At 42.7% G+C, this 13,171-nt stretch overlaps 1 protein-coding gene across 12 annotated transcripts in view; it reads right to left on the bottom strand.

The window, feature by feature from the left end:
* LOC1274482 (filamin-A) overlaps window positions 1-13,171 on the bottom strand; it is a 54,784-nt gene that overhangs the window by 19,248 nt on the left and 22,365 nt on the right. For 9 of the 12 annotated variants that reach the window (XM_061646799.1, XM_061646803.1, XM_061646801.1 and 6 more), the window contains 5 exons: window positions 11,863-12,995; window positions 11,621-11,754; window positions 11,399-11,531; window positions 532-711; window positions 237-462 (listed from right to left, as the gene is read on the bottom strand). In XM_061646799.1, the coding sequence (XP_061502783.1) occupies window positions 237-462; window positions 532-711; window positions 11,399-11,531; window positions 11,621-11,754; window positions 11,863-12,995 (1,806 nt within the window). Of the gene's footprint in view, window positions 1-236; window positions 463-531; window positions 712-5,313; window positions 5,541-11,398; window positions 11,532-11,620; window positions 11,755-11,862; window positions 12,996-13,171 lie in introns of those variants that run through there. The other 3 variants (XM_061646812.1, XM_061646810.1, XM_061646811.1) reach the window with 3 other exon arrangements.

Below are 13,171 nucleotides of genomic sequence, written 5' to 3'. Positions count from 1 at the left end.
GCCATCATGGAAACGAAACCAAAGCGTCGTGCTTTGATTGACGTGGCGTTAACTTGTCTCATAGCTTGTATTGACGGGATTGTAAATAAATGCCGCTGATGGGCAGACATCGATGAAATCGTAATAGTTGACAAACGAGCCAATGGATCGTTGGCTTCATTGTACAACCGGCACGAGAGGTAATATGAGGTGAAAGATTATTTTCAGTGTTTGAGAGCAGCTCCATTATCACCTACCTGTTACTGTACCACCGGTCTGGGGAGTGTTTAGGCGGTCGAGTTTGAAGACGTGGAAGCGGCTCGACGACTGTGTTGTCCCGTTCAAGTGGTTATCGTGCTCGGTTGTTCCGTTACCGTTTGTTGCGCTGCTGTTGGAAGTGGTGGTGGTGGATGCGGACAACTGCTGCACACTGTTGAGCGTTGAAACGCTGTCGTGTTTGCCGTTGACGAGACGTTCGCGGACCTGTCGAAAGGACAAGACACACAATTAGCGATCGAACGGTAAGGCGTACATCGGATGCTTCGAACTTACAAGGAATTCTTCACTAGCGGTTTGCTGGATGTACTGTTTAGATTTGGACACCGAAGAGACCTGCTCGATGTAGGACTCCTGGTGCTGATAGCTATGGTTTTCGGAGATAGCCGATGAAGTAGTCTTGCTGGAGCTGGTAGCACTTTTGGTCACCTGCTCCTCCTCTACGTTGTCAACAGCCTGCAAATGAAGCAAAGAAACGGAAATGACAATACAGCAAGAATTGCGTTGAACGGGAAGGGACCCATTCTCGCGCAGTGTCTCATGTGTCGCACTACGCATTGACATAGTTCCCAGATATAAAAAGGGACACGGTCCAGGGGAATGCATAGCATCGGTCGTTCTATATTTTAGTACGCTAGTTCCACGACCACTGCGTCGTCGAAGCGCACCGACATTAGACGTGTGCAGACACGCGAGCCCCGGTGAACTCAGCACGGAGCGCTTTGGCACGTCGCCCACAACGGAGTCCTCCCGTTTCCGTTGGATTCTCCCTCCTCGCCGGTTGGGTGTCTCTAAAAACCTGTAACCCCACCCGGTCCGGTTCGGATGGATTAGCTTTGAAATAACGCGCTGTTGAACAGCACGATTAACAACGAAAAGCGATTTCAAAGGCGACGCTGCGGGTGCTGTGTCGCCTGTTTGCGTGCCCGTACGTAGACACGTACGGCTGCCGGGCGCGCATACTCGGCACATATTAATAAGACGTATCGGAGACAGGTGTCACACCGGGGTCAGTCGGTTCGCGGGACATTCTCCGCTCCGCGTCGTTGTACGATGGAGAAAAGTGCACGACGCTAGTCGCTATGCTCGCGCACGTTACCAGCTTGTTACGGACCTGCACAGATGTCCCCGATCGCTTGCCTGTTAGCTCGGGCCGCTGGGCTAATTTAAGAACCCTTGGAAACGATGAATAACGGGCAACGAATTTTTCTCATCAAAAAAGATTAAACGACGGAGCTCACCCACGCTTTGCGGCATTGCTGTCTTACACACAAACAACAAGTAGAAAGCGATGGAAAGCGGAATGTTGCAAATGAGAAGCTGCTGGTAGTAGCGTGGTCGTACTAAAGAAAAGCGCCTAAAGGTAGGCAAGCTGCAGTGCATTTGGGAAACGCTGCACATTTGCGGCTGCAGGGATTAAATTGTGCGTCACTAATTATGTGTAGTGAGAGGCTCTGGCTTGGAAGCTGTACGAACAATGCAATTAATTTAATTGGCTCCATTTTGGTGGCGTTTCGTAAAACTTTGGCACTTCTTGATCTATGACACCTGTCCATGCTGTCCTGAATAGAACTAGGTCAAGGTCACACAGCTATTTCCATGACCGTGGGATTAGAGATCACGTGGACTATTTTAATTATCTTATCGCGTTTTTTCGAACACTTATATTAGATTGAACAATGTTGTCTAATAATATTTTTCTATATTTTAAATCATACATACAACCCTGGAGATTGCTCTAATGAAAGCAGCAATGAAAAACAAATCAACAATAATTGCGTTGAGGCTTCTGTAACAGACGACCAATACATACATCGTTTAATCTCATGTTCGTCCTTAAGCTATTCTACTTTTGCTACAAAATGAAAATGATTTCCACAAAAAGAAAGCTTTATTTTCAATAAGAAGCAGGAAGCAAGCAAAAGTAATAGCCCTTGAACACAAATCACGATCGGATATTCTTGATTTCTAGTGACACAGTATGCGCTGTTGACGCCACATTTTGTAAGTCGAATGCACCTATTCACATCAATCAGCAAGTTGATAAACACTCGTGAAACTTTCCTCTGATTCGTTTGTCAAGCGAAACCGCTTTACGGTCTCGAAATGATCATTATATTCATTCTTACGATGCGAGAATGGAACGTATTTTATATATTTAGCTCAAAGTTCTATTTTTCTCCGGCAACACAAGTTTGTATTCGGACGTCGACGTCGTGTCAAGAGTCGCATTCTAAATCTTTTCACGCATGACCCCTTACAGCCGGCACTAACGAACTGGCGCAAGGCGCACGCTACTGTGGCATATAAAATTAATGTCATTTGCTTCCAAACGCCTCCACGCGAAGCGATGCGAGGTGAGGGAAGAGTCCTTTTGAATGTAGCAGGGTCGGTTTCACAAGACGCAGCTAGACGATTTTTCCTCGATGAAACCGCGATACTTGATATTAGTTTAAGGGAGGTTGTTTTGTCTTTGCTTAAGTTTCGTAATGCAACGAAATCCGTAAAGATTGATGTTTTTCTTGTGATGTTAGAACCGATCAAAATATCAGTTTCAATATTGTTGGGGCCAGAAATAAAACTACAATTAAGACACAATCCGAGCGAACTTCGTTTGTTGGCCCCGCTGCCGAAAATATGAATTAATGAAAACGACGAACCATCTAAACAACAAAGTCCAAGCGCATTCAATCAACCAGCAGCCAGTTATCATTCCGTAAACATCATGCTTGAGATACCCTCACGAGCTCGCGAACAGTTTACAAGGACATATGATCGGCATGCCAGAATTTTCTTCGCCCATTGACACCCAGGCAAAATGCGCAAAATGTGCTGGCCGCAACCAAATGGTGCCACCTGTGTGTGAGCGTGGCGTGAGGATATAATCAACGCTGACGGTCCGATCACAATTCCCTGCAGCTGCGCTCTACGGTAGAATATACTAGTATTCCCCGTAAAGATACACTGTGCTCTACCGTCGACAGTCTAGCAGCAGAAGCAGCAACACACCGGCAGCATGAGTGTTCTTATTTTTCATTCAGCAATCTTTTTTTCATCGGCCGGACTTGCAGCGGGCAACAGAATGAGCAACAAAAAAGCACCGGTTCAGCGATAGCTCATTTACGCCGTTCGACGGTTGACAGGCAAAGAATGGGACAATTGGTAAAGCGGGGCGCCCGGGGGGAGTGTTGCAAAGCGAAACACAAGCAATTAAGCAAGCATACCGTGCCGACTTGCGATTAATTATTCGTAGAGCCGGATTAGACATGCTGCATCGTTTCGTAATACATCGGTGGGTTTGGGTTTGTATTGACGAAGACTGCAGAGGCGGCAGAGAACATTGTAACGGTGGTGAAAGCGCACAACAAATTGCCGACAACTTTTTCAGTCATTCCTCATTGTGGATTTGTGAGTCTAATCGACTGTTGAAGATTTCGCTTTCAGGGCATTATCCTTGGCGCAGCATATTGGCCACGTTAAATGAAACGTATAGGATAAGCATTAAGATGTATCAAGCGAAAGGGTAGATTGAAACATATGAAGCTTTGTATAGTATGGAAGCAATGCTATGGCATATCGATCTGATACGTAATTCTAGCAGACCATTACATGCGCCTTTTATTTCTTGTTCTTGATATTACAGGAAAAAGTAATTTAATTATTAGATTTCTTCAGATTTCATAGGTTGCACCTAGTTCAGCTTAATCCCTAGTTTCCAGCTTGTGGCACATGTCTTCTTCTTATTCTTCTTTTAGCTCAACAACCGTTGTCGGTCAAGGCCTGCCTGTGAGACTTGTGGGGTTGGCTTTCAGTGACTTTTTGGATAACCCCCCTATAGCAGTCTAGTCAGTCCTACGTATGGGAGCACGGTCCATTCGGGGCATGAACCCATGACGGGCATGTTGTTAAGTCGTACGAGTTGACGACTGTACCACGAGACCGGCTTAAACATGTCTAGAGTGTGTATATAAAACTGAATCCGTATGGAGTTGTGAACCTGCTTGAATGTTGCTAAACCGTGTTGAGATATTAGCGGTATTATCAAGCTACAATAAGGAAATATCAAACCTGCAACAATTATTTATAACGTTCTGCGGTGACTAAGAAAATTACGCTCAAAATCAAATCAAATATCGGCCAACCACCGTCTTAAACATTCAGATTACGTTCAAAGTCAAGGTGGTCCTATATTTTTTTAGATCATCATTGTACAACGCGTAGCGAGGAGAATAAAAGTACGAAGAATATCATACATATTTTTTCTGATTTTGGCAATGCTCAACTTAAGACATTTTACACTACTACATTCCTTTCGTGCAAAAATGATTTAAAAAAACCAATACTATGTTACAATTGCGTTTACATCATGAAAGACAAACTTGAACGATTCGTCATGGTTTGGAATAATCTGGAATTCCATTCGAATCCAAAATACCGCTTGTCCTGCTGCTCCCTACCTACTGCTACAAGTTTCTTGACATGTCAAGGCGTAAACATTTCGTAAGAACAGTGCGGTTTTACGGTCCCTGAAAATACTTCAATCCATTCGGCTCGTTTGAGCGGAAAAGAAATGTCCATTCGCAACGGTTCGTTTTTCATCGCCATCTTAAGCCAGAGGACTCTTAACGTGACCGCGACCGGCTAAATTGGACCGTGATGATGTTCACGTTCACTCCACTCACTTGCTGGAAGGGCCGGCCACGCTTAGGTAGCACAAACCGGTCACCAGAGTCGAGAGACTAACAACAGCTGCTATGTATTTTATTCGGTGGACTTTTGGCTGCACGCAAACACGATGCAAACCAGAAGGAATGTTTGTTTTTAGTCATCGTTTAGGAAGATACTTGTCCCGCTTGACTGGGCAGGTCGTAATATGTTGAAATATTTTATCGCCTTTGCAAAAAAAATTACACCATGACGCCATTAAAATAAAGCAAAAGTTTGGACAAATATTACGTTTTGAATGTTTATGAAACGTACAATAAATCCTCTGATTAAAAAAGCTAAATGCACCACGTAAGACTAATGTTCTGTTTAAATAATCAATCGCACGATCACCTGATTGGGGGAAAACTATTCACCTTTCACCTAATATCTGGGATTATTTTCGCACGTACCGCGACTTCTTAGAGCACACCAATGTACTTCAATACACACAGACACAAGCACAAACACGTTGTAATTAACGATAAGAACTAACGCGCTACTACTTTGCTAACCACAAACTGGCTGTGTGACTTTTCCTCTGAAACGTCCAAACAGAAGTGCGGGCGATGTTTTAGCTCTTGATCGCAGCGGCGTATCTTCGCCAACAACAACAAGCCGCTCTTGCTCTGCTGGACGATGTAGATCGCTATTGTTTGGCAGGAGGGGCTGAGGGAGCGGGTGGGGGAGTTCGATGGGCCAAGGCAAAATCTCTTTTCGGGCTGCCGCTGGCGGGGAAATATACATGCGGTCGAAATAGTTGCCCCGACCGGTCGCAGCGATCGTGACCATTCGGAGGGTGGAAAAATAAACACCTCGCCCGAAGCCCGACGCACACGATCGTTCGCGTTTGGTGCACACTTCGGAAGGTTCGGATTCGTTCGGGTTCCGGCTCAGCAGAGGGACGGACACCTTTTCCACGCGTTTTCCCTGCCAACCACCACAAACCGTACTCTTAACGCCCATCGTATAAAACCCCCGCATACGAGACATATGTCTACCACCGCCGGAGAGCGCGTGCCCCGTACCGATCAGGCAATTGGAGATCGTCACGGGATAGTGGACATGTATACCGTGTGGTTGTGTAAGTGTGTAGGAGTCTGCTTTATGGTGACACAAATTCATTAAGATGGATATCGAGCTGTATTTTTTGCCGTACATCTAAGGCACTTAGTTGAAAGATCTCACTGGCAATACTCTAGCATAGTGTTGGCCGACGGCATCACTTTGAGCAGACACTCGGGAAAAACGTATGATTGCAATCGGTATTTGTGCGGATATGTGTGTTTTGCGTGGTTGGTCACCTACATTACTAGGTCATCCAATTGTAAGATTGTAAGGGGAGACACAAAATCCAATCAAAATGTGCAAAACGATGTTGCTGGTATGCGAGACCTTGAGCTGAATATTCAAGGGAAGCTCGAAAGGAACTAATACCATGTAGTCTTTTACGGATAAACTGTAATTTTACCAAAGAGTGAATTTGTACGAGCAAGCAGCAATGCATGACTTTGTTCAACAATTGTATGAATTATAAAAGCGTACTTTTTGGTGCTTATCAATGCATTAAGCAACACATTTTATACAAAAAAAAAAAAGTACAGGCCGAACCCGATGGTGAAACTGCAATAATACGTAAGTTGGTGCAAATGATGCAATTCCACTGCTTTTGCCACTGCTAAAATAAACACGTATGTGTTTTGTGCATGATCGAGTAGCAACTATAAAACGATCTCTGCATTCACAATTCAACATTGTTTTGTCAGGCTTTCTGCGCATACAAGTAAAATCAATAAACAGTTGTTGATTTTTGTCGACCGTAACGGTTGCATTTGTCGATGGAGGCGCATGGTTTTTTTTTTTAATGTGTGGAAAGGGAGGATAAAAAATAAATTTGTTCTGTTTCCAGTGCTATTTTACGATATTTCAAAGCGTACGAAAACAGTTGGCAGCATATGAAAGAAAATTAGTTTATTCGATGTGTTTTGTGGTAATAAGACAACTTCAAGAGGATAGTAGAAATACTACTACATCTTCCATTGCTCGATCGTAATGGATCATGCTTCTTGTTGGGGTTATACCTGGAAAGAGCTTTCATTTCCATTCTGCTGAATCTGATCATTGACTCCGATCTGCCCACATTGAATCTCTTGAGTTGCTTTCATCGATCAACTTATATGACCCAAGAAAGAACACATCATTTCCGGAATTGAACTGCCGTAATAGCTCCCACAATCTAATTTGTTGTGTGTAACTTTACTTAAATCAAATACGTTCCAGTGACTTGTTCGTCACATTAAAATTTCTACTTTTTGAGCGAGTGGCACATATAAAACAAATCTGTTTTGCTCTAGGAGATTTTTCCACTTTTCTTTTCATTACAACCTCGTATTAAAAATGTATCTATGCAAATGTACAAATGCAGTTTTTTGTATCTCTTAATGCGAGATTGGCTCGCATAACGGGTTACTTTTGGTATATTTAGATATAATATATTCGTGCAAAATTCCTCCTGAATAAAAAAAAATATTCGTGCAAAAAAAAGTCTCCCGCTTTTATTGCTTGCTATATATAACGAGAGAAATGATAAGTAATGAGAATTGACCATTTACTTTTTTGGTTTAGGATGTCCACATTTTCCTTTTTTTCTGGTATTTAGTTACACATTTTGTAAATGATTTTGTGTCAAAATTTATGAGAATACAGTTTTTATAAATAAATAAATAAATAAATAAATAATAAATAAATAAACAGTTAAAACTATAACAACAAATTCATGATTCACATTCAAGTACAGAAAAATGGCATAGAAATGTTGAGATCAAATATTCAAGCTCAATTGAATTCACGCAAATAAATAAATAAATAAATAAATAAATAAATAAATAAATAAATAAATAAATAAATAAATAAATGAATAAATAATAAAAAAATAAATAAATAAATAAATAAATAAATAAATAAATAAATAAATAAAAAATAAATAAATAAATAAATAAATAAATAAATAAATGATTAAAAAATAACGAAATAAATGAATGAATGAATGATTAAAAACTAAATAAATAAATGAAACTATAACAACAAATTCAGCGCTCACATTCAAACACAGAAAAATGATAAAGAAATGTAGTGATCAAAGAATCAAACAAAGTCGAAGAGGCGTACTAATTATTAAACTGTAAGTGCTTGTCTATAGCCTTGAACAGAACGATTAACATTATCGCTCAGATCTCTTGGCCGATGTGTGTAAACTGATGTGGACAAAATGGGAGATTAGAGCTGGCAACAAATGTCTACCCTAAGTAGAAGGCGAGTGGTAAGCGTGTATCTATAAAACATCTAACCACTACGAATGATGCTCAAGAACTGTTGCTTTTGACACACCGACATCTTAACATATATTATTTTGCGTACCATCGTCTCTAGGAAGTGTACGCCCAGCCAGCACATTAATTACGCGAGGCGAAGCATAGTTGGCGCATTTTCGTTCCCGTCTGGTGGCAGCACGCCACCGACAAACAGGCACTCTGCACTAATTGTCGCAATATTTGCATATGTTCACAGACTAGCGTTACGATCGCTCTCACTGTATGCACCAAACCGAGAGGCACCACCTCCAACTGACCATCTGGGAAGTAATCATTAACTTTTGCCTCAAATTATGTTGTACAACATGCGATGGTCCTTTCACCGCAAAGGAAGACCCTTGGTAAACCCATATTGTCAGGTTAATTGTTCACTTTAAGAGCTTGTCGTTTCGTCGACAGCAGGTCCAATGAATGCATTAAAATAACTGCCTTAAAGATTTACGGCTTTAGTACTGACAGCTCTCACATCAATTTATCAGCTCATTTTTTCTTCACGCACGAATTGGTTACATTATAACGTTCTGAACTAGTTTTAAGCACTTTGAAAGAGCTATTAAAGAATTTTCGTAGAGGCTGGGTAGTATGGCCGATTTAATTACGATATTGTCATTTTTTAAAACAAACATTCGACTAATAATAGTAACACTAATTTGTAATCTACTTTCATCGAAGTGTTTTTGTTTGTTTTTTTAGGTTAGACCAATATAATGGTGAATGATGCGTAAATTTAGCTTCCCAATAAATTTTCTCAATCAAAAACAGAGAAACACCTACCTGCCCGTGACGCTTACCCGAAGGGATGCAAACAACTTGCACCAGTAAACACAGAAGATCAATTCAAACGATCGGCGCTGATCATGTTTCTTTCTAGAATAACACGGCGGCGCATGTTTGCTTAAGCCGCTTGCAACTAGAGAATGCTTAGCGGTTAGCGTTGCAGCATTCGTACATGATTAGCCAAAACATTATATTCTGTGCAGCTTCATTCGGGCAGCGTTAGGGCAGCAACATAATGGCACACGCGTGGTTGAGCAGGGAGAGTTCGAAGTCATTTATGAAACAGAAAAGCGTTCGTGCAAAGGTGCGTGCGTTCGAGTGTGAACCAATCAGCCAGTATAGGATGGTGAACTGTTGATCACCACTTCATAATGCGGGATTGTGTGTGTGAGTGTGTGAGGGTGTATCAACTTCATTTTTACCATGAGAGAAACCATTTAGATGGATTTAAGTTGAACTTTTCCGTTTGGTTGGACAGGCTGAATAAATTGCAACCCTCACACGGTTTGGACAGAAGAGTAAATAAACAAACAAACACATCACGTTGCCAGTTCAGCGTTTGACATTATCTATTGTATGAATAAGTGTGAGTTAGCTGTGTGTGCTTCTTGAAGAAGAAATACACATTTGAATGGTGCGTATAGTGGCATTAGAATAGAAAATTATTCATTTACAACTTATTCACATGCCTGATAATCTTCGCTCCCAAGCAGATGGAACATGAATGAAAAGAGACACTTGCCACTTGTCGGTCATCTACCACGATACGGCATGTCGGCTGCTTACAGGTTGCAAGAGATGGGCAAAATTTCCACGCGAGAGAAATGCTATTTTTGACCCTCCGTATTTAGGGAATCATGCTAACATGCTGATGTGGATGGAGCGGAGCGAATTTGTAGAAGAATGGCACACCAACTGGTGCTTCCCGTGCAACGGAGCAGAGTGCTCGAGAGTGGGTGGCGCATGATGATGATGTGGAGGTGGGTATGTATAAAAAATTATACATTTCATGATTTATTTCCATTCAGAAGATATTTCTTCTTGACGCACGCGAATCACCGACCGACCGAGCCGACGGAAGGGCCAGCCAACGGTGGGACAAATTGTTAGTATTGCGACGCAAAGGATCGGGAAAAAGGATGAACGGTGAGTAGCGTGTGATGCTTGACGAAAGCGAGTGTCACATGGCGTTGGTAATCGCAGTGGCAGTGTTGTGCTGGGAGAAAGCAATATTTTACGAAAGGGAAGAAGATTCGCTCAAAACTACAGATGATTCGTTTCGTCTCATGTGAGATGGAATGTTAAATAGCTAGGAAATGGAATGTTTAATTTGCACATGCGTTACTACCTCACGAATGAGAAAGGTGTGTGAAAAAGCATTGGCAATTCGTTTTTTGTTTAGAAGTCAATTTGAAAAGCGTTCCAAAACTGCATGCAACTCGTTAAATGGCAGCGGTGGCATTGGCAAGCAAAAGCTAGGCATTATGCCGTAATGAATGATTTCTTTCCAGTTCAGTTTTGAACAAGTGTAGACGATCTGTAGCACAAACTCTGTCAACAATAAGCAAAAGTGTGTAAGTGTTTGCATCATGTGTCTCACTTAAGTTTAGTTTTTGAATTTTGTTTATTTATTACCACCGCTTGTTTCACAATGTAACAAACAGCCGAACGAGTTATCGTATTTTTGTGTATTAATAGGTTCCATTAATCCGGAAGATATATATATTTTTTTGTTTATACATGATGTTAAATGCATATGACAGCCATACGCTTGTTTTTGATTGGATACCTTCAACACACAAAGAATACTGTGTTCTCATAACGAGCCGCAAGTAAAGCTCCCACAACAAAGGTTGTTCATGAGCATATCATGAAAAAACAGTATGATTCCCTTATCCTGCACACTCTGCACACTTTTCTGTTTCATAAATAACCACGAAAAAATGATTTCAAAACCACACGTGAACGGTTGCTGTGAGGTAATGTTGTCAGATAGACGATCCTCTTACCTAAACAAAAGAGATCTCAAAAGCAGCATCAACAGCAATTACATTATTGATTTCACCCTGCTTGAGAGATGAAAAAACCAGATCGAACAATATTAACAATCACACGACTAAAAATCACTCAAAAATAAACAACAAATCGCTCATTCTAATCCAGTTAGTCACGTTTCAAACAATGTGACTGGCAATCACTTTAAACGTTGTGACTACGGCAGATGCCTTGAACAAAGAGACGCAGGGATATGAGAAAAAGGAATATAGTAAATAAAGAATGGGTTAATATACCTTGATAGTGAACGTTCCGTTCGGGATGTTTTGACCGCCAAACTTGATATCCAGATCGTAGTCTCCAGGGTCCTTGAGCACATAGAAAATATCGAAGAACCCGTCTTTCTCGATAATATCAATGTCCACGTCACTGTCGACAGAAAGCAATGGATGTGAAGGTCGTAAACATTGCTATTGTTGTTCGTTTTTCCTTCATTTCTTAACACAAGCTATACTAACCTCGCCTCAGAGTGAGAAACAATTTTGCACGTCACTGCACCAGTTCCCGCTTCCCGGGCATCAACGGCAAAGTGGTTCTTCTTCCCGTACTCTTGGTTGACTGGGACGGCTTGAACCATTTTGCACTTGTCAGCCTGCGTAAATAAACATGAATCACACGTTTAGTGCTCAAATTGTTCTAACAAATTGTTTTTTTTTGTATGCTGACGAAATGGGCTGCCTTTTGCAACACACCAACTCACCTCTCCAGTAGGGATGGCTTGCAATAAGAAGGGCGAACCAAGTACGTCCTTTCCACCGCACTTAATACTGACATTGTATGGGCCGCACTCATCCGGCACGAACGAAACACCGTAGGTTCCGTCCGCTTCCTGTTCCATTTTCGGTACCAGAGGTTTCCCGTCCGGGCCCTTGATACTGACGTTGATGTCCTCTTTGGCTTTGGTTTTCGGCGCATCGATCTGGAACTTGGCCGGTAAAGACGCGGGCAGAGCTTTTTTTGTCGTCGCATCACCGTACACCTTCACCGGGACGTCGTTCGGCGCTGGAGCAACGGTCATTACGAACGGACTGCAGCTGACGTCCTGGTCCGCAAAACAAACGTTCGCCGTGATTACAGAACCCTCCTTGGGTGGAACGTACGTGACACCGTACACACCATCGCCCTTATCCTGCACTTGCGTTGCGATCGGTTTGCCTTCCGATGAGCTCAGCTTTACCGCGATCTTGCCCGGACCGGCTCCACTGCAATCGATAAAGAACTGTGCCGGCAGTCCGTCGTATACCTGGCCATGCTCTATGCCCGGTCCGTACACCTTTACCTTCTCCGGGCGCGTCGATTCGTTTACGACGACTCTGAATGGTGACCCGGGGATGTGCTTGTCTGCATAGCGAATCGTAACGTCGTACTCGCCCGGTTCGGTGGGCATGTACTCCACGTCGCAGGAGCCGTCCCGATTGTCGGTGCAGCTCATTTTGGCCTCGGATGGCCCTTCGATCGCTAGCGATAGGCCGCCAGCACCGGCACCACGTGTTTCGACCGTAAATGTGGCCATCTTATCGGTCATTGCACTTTCCAGGCCTGGGCCGTACGCGCGGCATCGGCTCGGATCGCAACCAGATTTTACATTCACAACGAACGGTGATCCTGGCACGGGCACGTTATCGTACAGCAGATCGATCGTGTGCCGCCCGGCCTCGAAAGGTGTGTACATGATGCGGAACACGTCATCGGCGGAGTCACTTGGCACCAGCTTGCTGGGTATTTCGTTACCCCTCGGGTCGAAGATGTTGCACGATAGCTTGGACCTGTCTACGTCATTGCCAACCTTGCTCATATCGACCAGGAAATCCGTGGGAGCGTTCATCACCACACCTAAAAGTATGCATTTATAGCTTATTTAGTACATGCGTAGTATCAATTAAGTGTACGCTACAAAACACTGCAAAACATGCGAACAAATATACAACAAATTAAGCTAAAGAAATCAAAACAACTTGTGATGCAAAGGGAGCAAAACGATTATCGTCCTAATGATGCGATTCGGGATT

The sequence above is a fragment of the Anopheles gambiae genome, chromosome 2, assembly GCF_943734735.2.
Source record: "Anopheles gambiae chromosome 2, idAnoGambNW_F1_1, whole genome shotgun sequence".
In the NCBI taxonomy this organism is placed as follows: Eukaryota; Metazoa; Arthropoda; class Insecta; order Diptera; family Culicidae; genus Anopheles; species Anopheles gambiae.
Note: the sequence above shows the minus strand (reverse complement) of the source record. Positions and strands in the feature narration are given on the sequence as shown.